Below are 19,142 nucleotides of genomic sequence, written 5' to 3' on the forward strand. Positions count from 1 at the left end.
AAATATCCTGTTCCACTGTTTGCTAACTGGTCCAGATGCAGCAGGCAGAGTGGACTGCACTTCCACTGTTTTCTTGCAATATACTCGATGTTAATATGAAATAAGTTTCTAGTGTACGCCTGGGCCCGTGATAGGCAGCAAGGCCAGTCCCATAAGGGCAGGAACAGCACTGAGAGGACCAATCAGGGCAGCCTCTTCAGCCTCCTAGTTCAAAGAAAAGTCATGCTTGCACAATGTAGAACTGACAAAAAATATAGTTGCAAAGATCACCTTGAGAGCAACACATTATGGTGCCATTGGCAACCTGTTGCTCACCAGATACAAGCTAGGGGCAACTGCTTTTTGGCATTTTGTGTGATAGTGTTTCCACTTTCATATACCCAACTCCATATCGCACTAGCACATGTGAATACTGCAAATATAAACTATGTCCTAGTTAATGTATGTGTTGACTACCCTTTGTAGAATTAATCCCTTCTATTATAGTTTTTTAATTTTAAGGAGAAGTGCAGCATTGACTTCATGAGCAGCTGGTCTTGCAGCTGTATTGTGTAAGTCTCTACAATGCCTTCTGTGATGCATCGGATTCTATTGCGTATCCTCCTTGTGTTTGCGAAATAATGACGCTAGACAGCTGACCGTGCTTCGTAGTGGGTCTTGCATGACGTGTAAAGCCACTGGGCTTTGTTCTAACTACCACGGCATGCTAGGATTGTTGCTCTACCAACTATGAAAGGGTGGTATGTTCACTGTTTGTCTCAATGTCTTGCAGAAATTAATAATCTGGAGTACTTTGTTGCTATTAAAAATCATATCTCGTTGGGAGATGTTTTTAGAGATTGTTGGGTTAGTGATGTAAAACATTATGTGTGTTTATAGTGTTTATTATTAAAACTAAAATAAACTATTTTATTTCTAACTAGACAGTACTGAATAGTAAAGTGCAATGACACCAGTCTCTTGAGTGGAGCGCAATCTAAAATCTGGCTTTATCACAAACACCTCTACCAAGGTTTCTTTCTTGACATGTGTGACAGGCAAACCAGCTTATAGGGTTTTTAAAAAAAAACTGTGCAACAGTGATTTGTTAGTTGCACTTCCCTCTCTTTAGAGCAATGCAGCCTGAGTCAAAGTAAAGGCTCTCACACTACAGCACACCTGCTGCCACCACGTGTATATCTGGACATGGGATTCCAGATAATGGAACCATAATAAAGTGTGTTATACTAATGTTTTTTTCTATGTATCCCTCCATCAGCCTTGAGAAAGTCCCAAAAAGAGAGAAAGCACATGTTGGCTGAAATCATCCTTTAGCTGAAACCATCTATGGAGTAATAGCATCAATCTACCAACAGAACGTCACTAAACAATTGTGCTTATAATCAAGAAACTGGCAAATAACTGTTTGTAAATAAGATATGATGGGTGCTTTCTGTGATACTAAATTCAAGTAAGAAGTGAAACCCTACTTACCCCAATGTCTGAAGTTTAAATCATTTCCAGTGTTTTCCTATACTGCATTAGTGCTTTATATATCAGGACATATCAATGATACACTAATGGATCTAAACATGCACGGCTATAAGTTTCCATACAAACCGAGTGCTCCACTATATTAATTTCATTCAGCTCATAGGTTTGCTGGGCTTTGATTGGCTCTACATCTTGTCAAAACACTTAGAAATCGACAAGTGTTATAAGGTTATTTTTTTATTGACATTACATATTTCTCCTTCGGTCAGGGAGAACAACTATGCATATTATTGTGAGGACACAATCAAGAAAGTATGCTAATATTCACAAAGAAAACCATGTTCCCGGCACATCCTTAAATTAGGAAATTAGGTAAATGAGTTGCTATTCCATAGTTTCCCTGAAAAACATTCCCCATGCGATTTAGAAGTGAAACAAAAATCAGGGGTTTGGACAGATGGGCCTTAAAAAGTAGCTTGGTTGTATATAATCCCTGCTGGAGGAAAGGACCCTTGCATTCCTGACCTGAGGAACACTTCACAGACACATGTTCCTGGGGGTTAGGCTCTGCAGACTCCTTCGGGTATTCTACACTGTGCAGCACAAAACCGCTCTGCATGATATGAAATGGAATTACGTTTGTAAAGTGCTCAGTTAGCTTCGTAAATGTTTCTTGTCGCTTTCAACATTCCTCTCCCCTTCACTTACTGCTTATCCTTGGCTTGTTAAGCATCGCTTCAGTGCGCTTCATTCTTTATCCCCACACCTCAAAAATACAAGCAACTGTGATGCATTGTCTGTTGTTGTGTGCAGTAGTTTGCTTTCTGTACTATCATTTAAAATATTCCCTGCTTGTGTATCCCGCGGTTTAACTAAGTTGAAAGAGCACCCCTCTGAGAAAGGTATTTAAGGAAAATTATAGATGTAGCACACACTATAGATTAAGTATAGTAATGTTCAACCTAAAGTAACTAACTAGGCTCCAAAAAGTGAATGAAAAAAAATCATGAAATTGGAGTTATGCAGGCGTCTTTATCACACCACTTTATAAGGTAGAAAATGGGACACAGATTATTCTGTTTAGAAGTCCAAAAATAACTCCAACCGCGTCAGTTTACCTGACATTGGCATTCTGTACCCACTGTGCCGCCTGTCGTCTGACTGTCTGCCAACTGCCTGGCACATATTCTGCCCTCACCCTTAAATCATTCATTGCCTTATGTGAGGACCCTCGGAGCGGGTCTTCATCGTATTCCGCACCTCCTGTACCATGAACATCCATAAGAAGAACAATATTTGTTTGGAAGTGTAGTTGCTAGCATATCATATAAATACATAATTTTACATATTTGCCCAAATGGAGTTAGAACTCCTAGTTAAGACTACAATATTAGATACTAGCCCCAGCCCAAGAGCACTCCTTGCTGGTGCCTTACATTCATAGGACAATGCTGTGGAGACCAGACAGGAAGGTAAGGTATTTCTACACACAGGGCAAAGGAGAAGAACGGGGAGGGATTATGTGTGCCATTTTGAAACCGCTAAAGTTAAAGTAGATTGGCCCATATGTATTAACACATTTCCCATAGACACAAACTTGGAATGTTGGAGATCCAAGGTTATACCAGCCATTATAAGCCCAGAGCACTCCATTGTTTTCAATGGAGCTCCCAACATTCCAATGCCCTAAAACCTCTTAATGCATCCGGCCAATTGTTCTGTAATTCCACGGTTGCGTCAGAGATGTTGCTACCCCACCCTAGGCTCCGGGCAGGCTCTATGGTTGAATTTTTTTGGCTTCACTTGATAGTCCCTTATGAAGAAGTCTCTGTAGGTGACTTGGTTTCTTTTGGGTAACGCGATGGAGCAACCAGTGTTTGGAGAGTTTAGAAGCACCTTGGCTGTGGTTCTGATTCAGCGGTCTCGCTCATGCTTGCATGTACTTGGGCTCGTTTGGTTGCAGGTCCTTCATTTTCCCCACACAATACAGGATGAGCGTGAGGAACCAGAGGGCCCATCCGACGGCGGCGGCGATCCAGCCATTGTCATCCATGGCCACCTGGCAGCATTGACTCGCCAGGGCGCAGAAGTCCTGACCTGGAGGAAAGAGCACACAGTCAGCAAGGGTTAACTCTGCCCCAGCCCGGCCAGTCCGTTCATTCAGAAACAATACAGTATGATGCTAAACAAGCATTTGCAATGCAATAGGTCTCGCATTAGGAAAGTTTGAGCTATTGGTATTTTAAATGATAAATATTTTATTTATGTGTTGGTTTTGAAAATAGCGAAATGAATAGCTTTGTCATTTACAATGCCAATAGTTTTAACTTTCGCAAATGTGACACCTATAGCATTTGTAATGCAATATGTGTTGTATTTAAGTGACTTAGATGTATTGATATTACAAATAACAATGGTGTTTAATTTATTAAAATAATTAATACTTAAATAAAAGTTATTGTAATGTATAATGGCAATAGCTTCAACTTTTGTAAATAACTTTTGTGAAGATTATATTCAGTGTATTTTATTGTGACGAAAATCCAAGAACAGAAGTGAAATATTACCATCTTTTTGTGACTTTTGTAATAAAGCTTGAAACATTGAGAGAACTTATTTGAACTAGTTGTTGTTGAATGGTTGCACAGATTGATGCTGTGGTGGTGCTGAGTGATGCTGTGGTGTTCAGTAATGCTGTGGTAGCGCATAGTGATGTTGTGGTGCCCCGGAGTGATTCTGTGGTGATGCAATACATAGATAGACTGAGGGCAATAGATAGATAGAGGGAGGGCGATAGATAGATAGAGGGAGGGCGATAGATAGATAGAGGGAGGGCGATAGATAGATAGAGGGAGGGCGATAAATAGATAGAGGGAGGGAGATAGATAGATAGAGTGAGGGAGATAGATAGAGTGATGGAGATAGATAGAGAGTGAGGGTGATAGATAGAGAGTGAGGGTGATAGATAGAGAGTGAGGGTGATAGATAGATAGATAGAGAGTGAGGGCGATAGATAGAGAGTGAGGGCGGAATCAGACTCTGCCATGCTTCGCAATGCTGTGCGTGGCCATCTCTTGTCTCCACTCGTTGTCGGCTGAGCCGACGACTATAGTCTCGCGGCGAGAGCGCGCTTTCGCCAGGGCGAGACCTAAAAATCAGACAAAAGGAGACCGGATTTGTTTAACTCTGGAGGAAAATTAAGCCAGGCTCAAATAAATGCTGACCATTTCACAAAAATACTGGACATTTAACCCAACTGATGTTCTGAGGAAGCACAATCTAGGTTTCAAGGTGATACTTTCAAAGAGTCACATCAGCCTAGGAGAAGGTAAAAAGCGATTACTGGACCACAATGGGCAATGTGGTACATAAAAAGTTATACCGGACAGCTAATGAAACCGTTAGGTGTAAATAAATAAAGTTACAGTGAGATCACGCTATAGAGAAGCATCTGATGCAGGATCTGCCATAATTTGCACATGCTTTCAGGGTCTATGATATGCGAACTCGTGTCTCCTCTGACAGCTGAATCTCAGACCCCAAAGAAGTCTGCTCATTAAACAATCAAGTATAGTGGTACCCACTTTCCTCACAATGGCCATAAAGGTCAGACAATATTCATCAATTTGTACCGCAATTTGAGATGGGGTATCCAAGTCCCCGTAAGAAGTTATTGGCATTTCTTGTAAATAACTTTATTGCTACTTATTAAGGTAATATAAGGAACGGTGAGCATGAAGAAAGCACAAGCGCGGTCAAACCATAAGAAAACAATACACAAGGTGGTACCCACAGTCTTTACCAGCCTGCTGTGACATTAGAAACCCTACTTCGATCCTGTCCAGCAACAAAGCTACAAACAAGACCTCAAATTGTCACATTGTCATTTACAGGTTGATTCGGAGACAGCAAATCATGAATAAACTCAAATTCATAAATAGCAAGCAAAAGGGTGCAACAGCAAACCTCTCGTAAAAAAAACAAGGGTACCAACTGTGCTGCAAGATGAAAGAGCATGCAGGTAGAACATGAGCTACCTCCCCCGCACCCTTACACGTACACGTACAAAATCGCTTCCCTTTGCACAACATACTCACTTTAAACGCACAGATTAACTACTGCAATAAAGTAACAACCAGGTTAGGAGGATGATGCAATCTTTTGTTCACATCGCCCATCCCTGATGAAAAGCCATTGTAACCACAGAGCTGCATTAAGAGTCATTGCAAGGCAGGTTTGGAGTGCGCATTTCAACAGCAACTTTATTTTCCCCACCTCTCCAAACAGCCCGGAAATGTTATCTTATTATTGGGGATACATAGGATCCTCGATTCATTCGTGGCCTTTTGCACTGATAGGGGCTTAGAAATTAATGCAGCCAAAACCAAGTTTATGGTCTTGAACCCAAGTCAAAAATTGAGGCCGAATCCGCTATTGGGAGCCGCACGGCTCGAGAGAGTCTCCACCTTTTAATATCTTGGTGTAACTCTCAATGAAACTATGTCTTGGGGACCACACCAGAGCAGGGCTAACCTCAAATTGATACAGACTACAGGGGGTATCGCGCGGATGATGAATGGCTCCTCATACCGTCCGCTGGGGCCGCTCATCCAGATCTATAAAGCACAGGCCAAGGGTGCCACTATATATGGAGCGGAATTGTGGGGACATACATCTTGCCGTGGTCAGTCCGTAACTGAGAATAATTTCATCAGACAGATTGTCGCACTTCTGCCCAGCACACCGCTCCTCCCCTTGAGGTTAGATCTGGGTCTGCGACCAATAGCTGACGAACTAGGTTTGAGACCCATAGCCTTTTGGCGAAGGCTATGGAGTAGCAATGAACTCTCTGCCTATAGGGCGGAACTGATGGAGCTATTGACCCACCCTAAAGCGCAACTGATCCCCTGGATAAAATATATCCAAAAATCCTGTACGACACTGGGGTTTCCTGACCTTTGGTCTAATCCTGCCAATGCCTCATTAAACATCTCAAAGAGAGCTCTGGCCATTGCTTACCACGAACAAAAACTAGCCATGGCCCTAGACAGCCAGGGTGAAGGGTCACTAACCTTTGTATTTGCCCAAAGTAAGGACTCGTACAGGTTCGAGAGGGTTTTAGACGCCATTTCCCCCATGCTGGCCAGGAAGCTGTTTCTCCAATGGAGATATGGCACACTGCCCCTACGATCTTTTACCAGCTCCTGGTCATCACCCCCCTCCACTAAGCAGTGCCCGGCCTGCGCTGCCGCGGAGGAAAGCAATTTACACGTGGTCCTGTTTTGCCCAGTTTACAAGGCAGCGAGGAAATATTGGCTCCTACCACTGATCAGAAACCTGGGTTGTAGGGAGTACCACTCAATGTACAGAATTTTAAAAACCGATAACTCAAGCCTAACTGTGTTTGCATTAGCAAAATTCCTCACCAATATCTGGCACACTCGCACCCGTATTCTGAAGACGCAGGCTCCATCTTAATTCTAAGGTACACAGTTTTAAATGTAATTTTAGCAGTATGCAATTTCAAGGTTTTTACACTGTATAAGTATGTATTGATTGTTTGTGTATGTCGATTTTATAGTGATTATATATGTTTTATTGTATATCTTTGATGGCCAAATGGCCGAAATAAAGATTGAATAATAATAATTACATAATAGCCCTTTCTCGAAGCGACACGCTTTCACAACAGGCAAGGCCAGATTCCTGAAGCACGGAGAAGGAATGTGGATATTTCTGCCTTGTGAAGAGACACTAGTTTGACCCGTCCTGCGGCAGCGACAACATATGTAGCGAGTTCCAATCATGGTCGCTGTACTTATAGGCTGAACTTCGGCACATTTTACAAACATTCAAAAACGTGTAATGCTCTAGGAGCAACTTATTTTAACTATTCCTCTAGTATTAGGACACACAACGACCCCATAACAGGAATAATACTTTATTATACTATTTTACGCCAAGAACTGGTACACTAAAACAACGATGACAACTACCTCAATTGAGCTACACAAGTGAATATTTTGTTAAGTGGAGGTTTTAGCCACGCAAGGGTCTTTAATCTTATCTTGTATAGGAACGCAGTAAGGAAATAATATAAAAGAAAGGCGCAGAGATCTACTCGTGAAAAAGCTGCAGTAAAGGGTGTGTGTGTCATCTGTCTTGTAGTGTAACAAACTTATCAAAGGACATTATGAAAGGCAGAAATTAAAACGCTGAGCCTTGGACTACGGAAATAATCGCACGTTGTTTCCTGCGTTTTTAAAGCCTCTGAATCAAATAAAGAAACAAGCAAACTCACCGCCGCAGCCTGGCTTCAACAGGAAGCCAGGCAACCTTTGTTGGGACCGGGGCGGGGCCGGACACGCGACCGGAGCTTCCCAGGAGTCAGGCTGCAGTGGCTGGCGCATGGCTCCGGTGCAGAGAGAGGAGAGCCCTGCGTGCAGCCGGCGTCCGCCCGGGAAGCCAAGGAGCGGAGTGCCGGTGTCCGTTGACGTCGGAGGGAGCAGCCCCGGAGCGGGACCTGACTGGGCACGTTGTCTCCCCGGAAGAGTCCTGCGGAGTAGAAGTCCCGGTGAGTGGGGCTCCGTGCTTGCGTGTCTGTGTGTAAGCAGGGGGGTGGGGGCGGCAGCATGTGTATGTGTGTGCGTGCATGCAGAGGGGTGGGGGCTGGCTGTGTCTGTGTGTGAGCAGGGGCTGTGACTTACTCTGCGCAGGCGCGGCTCAGACGCGCGCTCCCGCGGTCAAAACTGAGACTGCAAAAGCGCGCGTCTGAGTCGTGTCCACTTTCCTATATACGGGCCACATTAGGTCTGGAGCAGACACTCTCAATGCTCACGCATTGAGAGTACGTCTGCTCGACCTACTTTTCAGCGCACTTTATTTATTCAGCCGTTTTTTATACATGGACCAGGACCAAGGGTGCTGGAACGCATTTAATACGCTTAGGGCGTGAACTGGAAACAAAAATAAAAACCGTGTCTACACAAGACAGTGTCCGTGCAAAACAGTCCCTTTAGTATAGGTGTCGCCGTGAGAAAACATATAGTATAAATGCTGGTTCAATCAGATGCATAGGAACGTAGACTGGCAAGTGTGTGGCTCGTGCAGCTGACATTGCACAATGTGAGTTACTTTATTAGGGAGAGTTAGATTATATTCCAGTCGGTTTAAGTTAAAGCGACCTACTCGGGGGCTGCTGAAAGCAGTGGAGAGTCCGAGCACCTTGTTCTTTCTGGGTGGAGGTGTGCTTGAATAAAAGGCTTGTCTGTTGCTAAAAGCAGGAGCGGCTGGTGTGGGGGGCGGGGGTGTGGGGGGGAGGGGGAGGGGGTAGGAGGGGTAGGCGGGGCAGGGGTTATGGGGATGCACGAGGGGGGGGGAGGTTGAATGTTGCAGAATGTTAGCCTCCAACATATTTGCACAGAATACAAATTCTCTGAAAATGTCTGTTGCAGCCCATGCTTAATTAAATGCTATTTTGTCAGACACCAGTAACTTTTTATTTCCTACAGCTCAATATTTCTGTTGTTCCTCGCTTTTTTTGGCTTGCTAATTTTATTAAAGTAATCTAGAATGTGTGTTTGGCAGTCAGTACACTTTGCTGCAGGAACTCTCCTTCGGCTCACCGTCACACAGAGTCTCTCTCCCTAGGGCCTTTCACTTCGCGGCGGCTCCTCCATTATGGGCCTCCCTGCCAGCAGATGCAAAACTTGTAACATAAAATGCTTCCAGTGGAAAAATGCTGCCCGCCACTCTTTTCGAGTACTAGCCGATGCCTTCTGGAACAATATGCCCCTTGAGTTCAGGATTTCTCAGAGCCATTTGCACTTTAGGAAACCGCTCAAAACCTGGCTCCCTACCTATTAGAGATCTGTTTTTTCCTACTCTTCCCAAGGTTCGGTTGTTTGGGTCAGACGAGCAGCGCTGGGAAGCCCCTTTGCTGGGGCAGCAATACACTTTATAAATCCTATCAATATGAACATAGTAACACAGGTTTATTATCATTTTATTTTCCTTCATTGGGCCGAGTCTAGGGGATGGGGGCATCGTGATGATGGATATAGGAGGAGTGGTGGGCACTGCTGCTAAGTGCACATGTGGGTTTGGTCAGCGTCTTAGGACAGCCAAACCGACATGCGCACTAAGATGTCTCCAACCCAAGCTGCGTTCCGGGTTGTAGACAGCAGGCACAGGCTCCCAGTCCCTGTGAGAGCGCAAATCTAGGGTGTCCAGGCCAATCCCGGGGCTTCTCTCATGCTGTCAGCAGGGTGTCCAGGAGCCTCAGCCTATGCTGAAATGGAGCCAGAGGAGAAGAAGGGTGGTTATGTGGCGATCGGAAGGGCGGTGATCGGTGGGTAGAAGGTAAGATCTTTCTTTTTTTTCCATGTGTTGTTATTGTCATCGTCCCTCCCCCCACCTGGGCTGCTCCGCCCGCCACTTTCCCTGACACCAGCCGCTCCTGCTTTCTCTCCTCCCCCATTTGTGTTTGAATGAAACAGCTGCTCAGATGCTCAGACCACGAAAGCATTTCTACCATTTAATATCCGGCTGACCCAACAACTGAACACCTAGCTCCAATAAGTATTATATTACCAAGTCGTATAGACGTGTGCATTTTAGGTCATAATTTTACAGCCTCAATAGCATGGTAGCAGCAGTATCCAGGTGATGGAATTACCTTGCGCAATAACCCTGCCACAGGTCATGATACCAGAGATCCATAAATGTTATGTAAATGGTCAACATTCCAGGTTCCACCTTGAATTCCACTAAACACTCAGGCATAGATGCATCAAGGTAAAATCCGCTTGCAAAGGGGCAGATTCTCAGAATCTGCCCCTTTGCGACCGGTATTTTTGCATTTGGGATGCATCATCCCAAATGCAAAAATCGCAAATTAAGAAATCGCAAAATTGCGATTACTTGCATTTAAGGAATCGCAAATTGAGATTCCGTAAATGCAATGCATTAAAGTTAAAAAATAGCGATTTTGCTAATAGGGCTCGCAAATTACCATGAAGTTGAACTTCATGGTAATTTGCAAAAACTTTGAAAAATGCACCAAAGTGCATTTTTTAAAGTTTCATGTTTCATGTTGCGCACACACATGCCCTAAGGGCATGTGTGTGCGCAACATATGTACACAGATCAATTTCAGGGGTGCAACAGGGTGTCCTTTGGACACCCCTGCACCCTTGAAATCGCATTCTCAATTTGCAATTCGCTAATTGCGATTCGCAAATTGAGAATGTCTTCCCATTCATTCCTATAGGACTCTAGGCTCATAGGAATGAATGGGGAGGTATTCCTTAATTGCGACTCGCAATTTGCGAGTCACAATTAAGGAATTTTAAGAAATCGCTATTTTTTTTAGTGATTTCTTCATGGATTGCATTTTGCTATTCCTTAATAGCGAATCGTTATTTTTCGCTATTAAGGAATAGCAAAATGGGTTCTTGATGCATCTGGGGGTGAGAACGGATTTTATGCAGACAGAACATGTTACTTACCTTCAGTAACACTCTTTCTGGTGATTGCTCCATTTGGCTGCAAATTATTCAGCTTTAGAATATCTCCAGGTGCCAAACTGGATCCAGAATATTTAAACAGCATTACTGCTGCGGTGATGGTGCTCAACAATAAACAGTGATACCAGATTGCAGATTCCTAGATTAGGGCCTTTTTAGATTAGAAAGCAGACCTTTCTGCAGAATGCGGACAGTGATGGCAGTGAGGAATTTGTGGTTCATGTATACGCATTACAGAAGGTATATAACTTCTTCTTTTCATGGATTCTTCTAACTGCAGATATCTCACCTTTATAATAGATACCAAAGCAGTGCCCCCCAAGGTGGTAGGTCTGTGGAATTGCACAGCTCAAAAAGTACTTGTGAGAAATTGGGTTGTAGGATGGGGGGTGCAGGGTTGAATCCCTAGTCAAACAGCCCCAATCCCTGTTCATGTGAATCACAACAAGTCACAAAATTAACCTTTCATTAACCCTCTTGTAGTTTGGCACAAAAGCAGTCAGGCTCAACGAAGAGGCAATGTGTAAAGTGTTTATGCATCACTTAAACAGTGATGAAGTCAAATCACAACGCAAGAAAAATCCCACACTTATTTGGAAAAATGGAGAACATTTTAATAAATGATTTGACACCAAAATTATAACATTCGAATCCGTAGAACCAGAGTTATGAATTTTTTAAGTTTAAAGTGTAAAATAATGCCTAAAAAATCAAAGAGCCAACCAGGGACATCCCATCGCACTAGACCGAGGCAAAGTCGAAAGTTATGTCTGACCATGATGGAGTGTGGTTCTGATCTCTGTGGTGTATTGGGCCCAGTGTCCGCTTCTAGTACAACAATGACCTAGACTATATAGGCACTTGCAAAATTTACCTTTGTTTGAGATATACCATTTGTTGCATTATATTTGCAAACCTTACTCCCCTTGTACTAATTGCTGGGGTAGTTGGTATATCCTAGGATTATGCCTCCTTTAAACATTTGCCTAGTTCCCAGTATCTAAGAAAACAGTTGTGAGACCACTCATACCACACACTCTTTCGTGTCTAATTGTGATGTGCTTAAACGAAAAAAAGTGTGTGCGAGCAAGATGGCACCTCATAAGTGAAGACTTTCGTTCCATATGCAGTGGCTCTAATATATATGACGCCCTGAAGAAATTGCCTAAAACTTTATTGGCAATGAAACATGTCGGCAAGTGAAGTAGTACTGGTTAGATAGGTGACAACCACGACTACTTTTTCCTTTTTAACCCCATACCCAACACAAGAGACAGAATAAAATTGCATATCTGTGTTGGTGTGTGTGTTTTTATGTGTTGTCTGACACTTTATTGGTCACTTTTTTTGTCTGTTTTCACTGCATTCTTTCACAAACTCTTCTTGTTGAGTTCTTGGACACTATTCCTTTCTTCCTGAGCTTGATGGTCACCAATGATGAGAACAGGGCTATCCTGGCGAGTACCAGCCAGGTTCCCGTTGGTGGTGTGCCCGTGAGGTGCCACCTTGCTCGCACACACTTTTTTTCGTTTAAGCACATCACAATTAGACACGAAAGAGTGTGTGGTATGAGTGGTCTCACAACTGTTTTCTTAGATACTGGGAACTAGGCGATTGTTTAAAGGAGGCATAATCCTAGGATATACCAACTACCCCAGCAATTAGTATAAGGGGAGTAAGGTTTGCAAATATAATGCAACAAATGGTATATCCCAAACAAAGGTACATTTTGCAAGTGCCTATATAGTCTAGGTCATTGTTGTACTAGTTGCATATTGAGTGGAGGGCGACCTATGACTAGCTTTACCCTCTAAGCTCCTGTTGGTTTTTGAACCCAGTGTCCGCTTACCTGCGGGCTTAGAAGAAATTTTAAAGAAAAATGTATGAGGAGGTAAAGTTCAGCAGGACAAGGCAGGTGGCGGTGTCTGAGGAGGATTCTTTGTCAGGGAGCTACTGAGCGAAGTCGTGGTGACGAGTTCTATGTTCAGACTTGGTGCCTCATTAGGATTGCAGTCCAACCACCACTGACAGGCCATTGATCTGACCATTGATCTGACTGCCATATTACAATGCGGACCGTGGACCGCAGCAGTCGGGGGTAAAGATCGCTGCCTTCGACAGAATCAATTATTCCGTCAGGGCGGCGGTCGGAATGTGATCCCTAAAATTGAGGCAGTGCCTGCACAGGCACCACCGTAGGGATTAGGATGTCACTTTCCGACTGCCTGTTCATGGCAGTCCGACTGCCATTAAAAGGCAGTCGGTAAGGGACTTCCTATTCATAAAGTGCTTTTTAGTTTTGTACTGCGGCTTGTGCTGCAACCCTTTTCCTAGCGCAAGCTGCAGTATCAAAAAGCACTCTCCGACCGCTATTCTGGCAGTTCTATTGTAATAGGGCAGGTGGTGGGACCGCCGACTCATTATCAAGATGTTTTCCTGCATGATGCAAAGGCGTTTCAACTGACCTCCATCGTAATGAGAACCTTAGTCTCTTTTATGGAAGTCAAAAACCTCCAGTGAGGGAGCCGCGGAGGAGAACTTGCTGCTGTGGATAAGAACGTAGCGAAAAAAAGTGAACTGGGGTGGCTGAGTGAGCTAAAGAATGGTGATGGATTAAATCCAGATCAGTTGACTGGGGGTGAGTGTTTGATTTGCTCAAACGCTCCGTCCATCATCCCCTTTTGTATCGCTTTGTTCGCCCTAAGTTGGCAGGGTATGCTCGGACGTGAGTCCCTTGCTCACTTGGCCTCTGGATCCAAGATAGCCTGGCTGATGAGGATTATGAATCCGAAACCGGTCCCAGGATGCTTGTTTCCGGTCCAGGGAACACATGACTTGGCAGTTCGGGGTGGACTGTTCCCATGAGGCACAGGGTCAGACTGATTTGCATATGGCCATGTCTGAACTGGGGTGGCTGAGTGAGCTAAAGAATGGTGATGGATTAAACCCAGATCAGTTGACTGGGGGTGAGTGTTTGATTTGCTCAAACGCTCCGTCCATCATCCCCTTTTGTATCGCGTGGATAAGAAAGTAGCAGCAGCTGATGCAAAGTCAGGCCAACCGATGATGCCCCTTGAGTGGATCGGGCAGCAAGTAGATCCAATGGCGGCTGCTCCTGCGGGGAGTGGGGTGTAAAAAAACCAAGCATTTGCAGTGCAATCGGTCTCGGCTTTGGGACCGCACATTTATTTAGCTATGCGGCTCATTAACCTGGGTGCTGAAACATCTACTGTTCTTTAACAAGATGGAAAGTAAGCACCAAATTGCGTGATACGCCAGGTATGGGAACACATGGTGAGAAATATTGCCGTTCAGGGGAAAAGGTATAGTCCAAAGATCTGTTTTTAATATAAAATCAAGGCCTTAGGTGGTCATATCACTGAAAATACAGGAGCTGAAAAAAATATTATTGTCTATGGGAGCTCATGGAAGACAATTTATATGGACTGGAATCTAGAGAATGATGCTACAGAAAGTTAGAGGTAGTTGCCAGATTTTTAAAAAAAAGAAAATCCTTTAGCAGAAAGCTATTCTGGTATTTTACTGACCTCTACTGGTTCTTTTTTATTAAGAGAGCTAAATAGAGGCAGTTGAACAAATAAAGTCCCTAAGCGGAAGCAGACAAGTCCTAGGGCTGATCTCCAGAGCCCACAAAGTACAGACACATATAAGTATAAAAGTATATACTAAAGTATATACAAGAGGTCTCGAATGCTCGACCTAAAAATAGGATCACTTACCTGCCATGACTTGGTGCTCAGACCGGGAATGGGAGCCTGAGCATGTTTTCCACCCAGCCTGTAAAGCAGCCTGGGTGGAGAACATGCAAAATGCACATGAATATCTGGCCAGACCGGGACAGCCGGCCAAACATTCACGCGCACTTACAAAGTGTGCTCACCACTCCCCCCCCCTGCTCCTGTCGTCAGAGCAGCCCCGCCCCTCAAAACTGCCGCATCACAGAAAAATAAAATGGTAATAACCTATTATCATTTTATTTTTCGTTTTTTGCAGTGCTGAAAGGCAGTGGGGCAGCACTCCTCCGCCTTAGCGGAGAGCCGGCCCTGAGTAGGTTCCAGTCTCCTCTTAGTTCTTTGAGCACTTTTTGACAGAAAATTATCTGGGTGCCCTTAACACCACTTCCAAAGGCCCAGTACGGAAGGGGCACCACTTTGAGGGTCAGGACTCACCGAGGCTTAGTCCAGGTGTGGGTTCAAGATGGTTAGACATTTTCTGTCCCTAAGGGTCTGATAAGGAAGCCAGCCAACTAGCCTTTGGAGTCACTCTGGTAATCTTGGGTTCAAGCAGGAAAGCAAGACAAACACTGCATTACTTTGCCACATCCTTACCATCTAAATTGCCCTGAAATTCCTTGGAAAATACAGGCAAGATCTTGATAGCTATATTCCATAAAGCATGTGTGTAACTAACCAGAAAGAAGCTTGCATAGACTAACCGGAGGGCTAGACCGGCCGAAGAAAACATCAATTTCCTGGATGTCTCAAATTGTTTTGATTCTATTTAATCTTTACTCTTTGTTCAACTACTTAGAATAATCATAAAAGAACATTACACTTTTCAAATTGAATATCTTAAATACAATAGATAATATACGAATATAACAATAAATATTAAAACAGCAAGGATTTGCAATCTACAATTGCAGATTTAAAACAACTAGCTGCAGAATAGCATGTTAAAGGGTTGAATAATGTGTGTAGGAAATAAAATGAAGGTTTGCATTTAGTAAAGTATATTCTTTAAGAACAGGCATTACAAATAAAGCATAAAAGATTTCTAAAATGTACAAAAAAACAAAAGGCGCAACAGGGTTTGAGGAGAGGATTCATTGCATGGACAGACTAATAAGGCGGCTTAATCAAATTATACCAGTGGAAAATTGAGGAGGGATAATCACTAAGAGATTTTCCCCAAAGATTTAAAAACCAGGTCAAATATAGCTTCATTTTCCAAGTTGTCTGAATTATTAAATACTCCCTTATGGATGATTTTAGGCGTTCGACACAGTGTCTGATGGAGGTCACGTGCGACGTAAATAGAATTCTAACCACGGGAATCTCCCTCTTCATAATCATATTGTAGCTGGTGAATAACTTCGATACTCAGAGTATTAGCAATTTGTTTTATATGCTGAAACCAAGTTATGGTATGGGCGAGGTCGCATGCAAGGCAAATCTGTATGATCTTTCGGTTTAGAGTGAATTGGGGATTTGACCAGAGAGACAACCAGAGTAACATTGGAGCCAGTGTTATGAAATCTTCTATGTACCCCAGCCCCAATTCCTCGTGTAGGAACTAGTTGGGGCTGCTGAGAGGTAACCCCAGGAGATGCCTACATAAATGGTTCTCTTCCCCTTGTATACCACCAGTAGCATGAGAGCACCACAACCTTGCCCCATAAGTTAATATTGGTAAACACCTCCGTTTATAAATTCCAACCACAGGTTTAATAGGCTTGTAACTAATGTTTTGAGTGAAGTTGAAAATGATACCAACTGATTGAAAAACTTTTTATTAAATAAATAGGCAAGAACTTGAGGAGTCAAAGATTACGCCCGGGTATGAAAATGGTTAACCCCTCTCTATGTAAATGTAAATGTACAGAAATTTATATAGCGCAAATCACCAACTGGTCTCTAAGCGCTTGCTTAGGGAACCCGTCCTGGTATTCCCCTGTGAGATAACCCCGCAGGGTATCCGCAAGGTGAATGCCAGGCATCCCGCCGCGAGGGGCCGTTGTGGAGATTAAGCAAGCTATTGCCCAGAGTCGCAGAGCGTGAACCCGTGAATCGAGTAGGCCCCGGAGCGAGAATTGTCGAGTCCATGGACATTTTAGGACTCAAGACCCCGCCGAGCCGGGAATTGAACCCTGGTCCCGGGCTGACCTCTGCTTCCAGGTCTGCCTCCTCTAACCAGTGAGCCACACTTCTATTCTCTTACTCTTGATACTAAAGACTCTTGCGTTGCAACTTTTTGGGCCACAAGCTATGTAAAAGTTCTTCCCTAAATTGGTATCAAGGTTAAGATTATCCATGAATTCTACACATTTATCGATGGGACCTTAAGTTCCTGAGGGGTCCGGGACATTAGCATTGCATAATCAGCGTACAAAAGAGTCCGTATAAAGGTGGAGGTTACCTTTGGCATATCATATCCATGTGCGATTGGAAAAGGGTAAGGATTGTTATTGTACAACAAGAACAAGATGTGTGCCAGGGGCCAATATGTGTGTCAGTAAGGGCTTCATTACCCTTCTAAGACCCCTTAGTTAAGGGAGAAGACCATGTAGTTTGACCCCAACCCCCAAATCTCTCAGGCACTGAGACGCCTGTGTAAAGAGCACAGAGGAACTCGACGACTATAATTAAGTCCATACCAATATCTGTGAGCAGACCCCAAAGTTTTGACTTGTTCACTTGATTGAAGGCGGAGCTAAAATCCATGAACGTAACAGTGTATTTGATAATTACCATATGTAGACTCCAAGCCTTTTCTGAACCCATATTTTACCTTAGGCAAGATATTCGTACCTGCACACCGAGACTGGAGCTATGAGGCCAACTACTTCTACTATGGAATAAAGTGAATAAATGGGTCTATAGCAGTGAGGATGCTGTCACTGTCTTTTTAAATGCAGGTACTATTACTGTGGTGTGCCATGAAGAAGGTAGTTTGGTCCTGCAAGCCTAGTTTAAGGCATTGCTGATTATAGGGGCCCAAAATCGATGTTTATTTAATATAGGTCCATCGATACCCCGTAAGGGCTGGGGTCCTTTCCAGTTGGTCTTTGAGTGATGGCAGTAGCAACCTTCAGCATCCCTTGGATTGTGCTCACAAGATGAGTCAAAGGGGGATAGTGTGCTTAACAGTGCTTTATTTGTAAAAAGGTCCCGGTGCTCAAAGCACCGCTCAGACAACTGCAGCTGGTGCTATAAAATGTCAGAGCACAAATAGAAAGGATGGACAGGCCCAAATCTATCTCCGGCCTTTTTAATTCATTGCCTGTCACTACCTTGGTGACAAAACATTTGTGTTGCTTTTCCTCAGTCTTTTCTTTTTGTTTGATGTTCCCTCTGTTGGCCTCGGGAAATGTCTGATGTGGCAAAATAAGTGCCTGTGCAACCCACTGCCAATCACCGACTCAAACTTAGCACTGGTGCTGAAATGTGCAAACCCTTTGTCTGCCCAGATAATATTAATAAAACTAAGTATGCAGGTCTTAAAGCAATAATCCTTGTTATTATGGCAAGACTGGATTAGGGTTTCCTAGGTTTCTTCCCTTAAGGCGAATTTCCTCTTTTTTTGGCTAGTTTTACATACGACCCGACACCTCGTTATAGCCTCCCTGACGGCAGGGTTCATGCTTAAGGCCTTAGCTAAGGACTTGTTAGCTTCCCTACAGGCCTTATCTAACTAGCCCAGCATGTTTGGTTGGTTTAATATCTGTGGACAAGAGTGAATTCCTAATGCGACATCCCACATTAAGAAAAGCATTAATAATTGTTTCCCCAGAGCAGGTATCACCTAACAAATGCTCATTGACTAGCGTTAGGTATTTACTTACAATGGTACCTTATAAGTGGTTAGTCATGCGGTACATTATCCTGGGTGCTGTCCAGCCATGAATTGAAGCATTACCAGGCTTATCTGCACCACTTTGCATCTTGTGTAATAGCTCATTGGACGCCATGGACAAGAAAATAATGACTGACTTTTTAGATGAGAAGTCTAACAAAAACAAATAAAAATGGTCTGATTAGGATTCCCATCGACTCCCTTCTTGTTTCAGCAGGATACATTTGCGTTACTCAAGGAAAAATTCATTTTTGGTAGCCACTGAGAGATTAAGTGCTTTGCCCAGAATCACAGGATATTGAGGCGATGCTGTAACTCGAACCTGGTTCCCCGGGACCAAAACCGGCAGCTCTGTCCGTTAGGCCACATCCTCTGCCACCGAGTGTGAAAAGGTTTGAAGAGAAAACCGCTTCATACTATTCAGAAGTAAGGTTGGCATTCGATTTGTATGCCGGGCCAGAATCTGTATTTACAAACTAACACCAAGAAGAGCTTGTGAGAGGAGTGGAATGAGCAACAGCGTCAGGAGTTGTGATGAGGTCTAAC

General features: G+C 43.7%; 1 protein-coding gene across 1 annotated transcript in view; it reads right to left on the reverse strand.

Annotated features, from left to right (window-relative positions):
- Positions 1–1,690: 1,690 nt before the first annotated feature.
- Positions 1,691–19,142, reverse strand: part of TMEM213 (transmembrane protein 213) — a 122,380-nt gene continuing 104,928 nt past the window's right edge. The window contains exon 3 of the mRNA XM_086952956.1: positions 1,691–3,570. Coding sequence (XP_086809082.1) covers positions 3,401–3,570 — 170 coding nt within the window. The 3' untranslated portion in view covers positions 1,691–3,400. The remainder of the gene's footprint in view (positions 3,571–19,142) is intronic.

This window comes from Lissotriton vulgaris, chromosome 1_2, assembly GCF_964263255.1.
Source record: "Lissotriton vulgaris chromosome 1_2, aLisVul1.2, whole genome shotgun sequence".
Lineage (NCBI taxonomy): Eukaryota > Metazoa > Chordata > Amphibia > Caudata > Salamandridae > Lissotriton > Lissotriton vulgaris.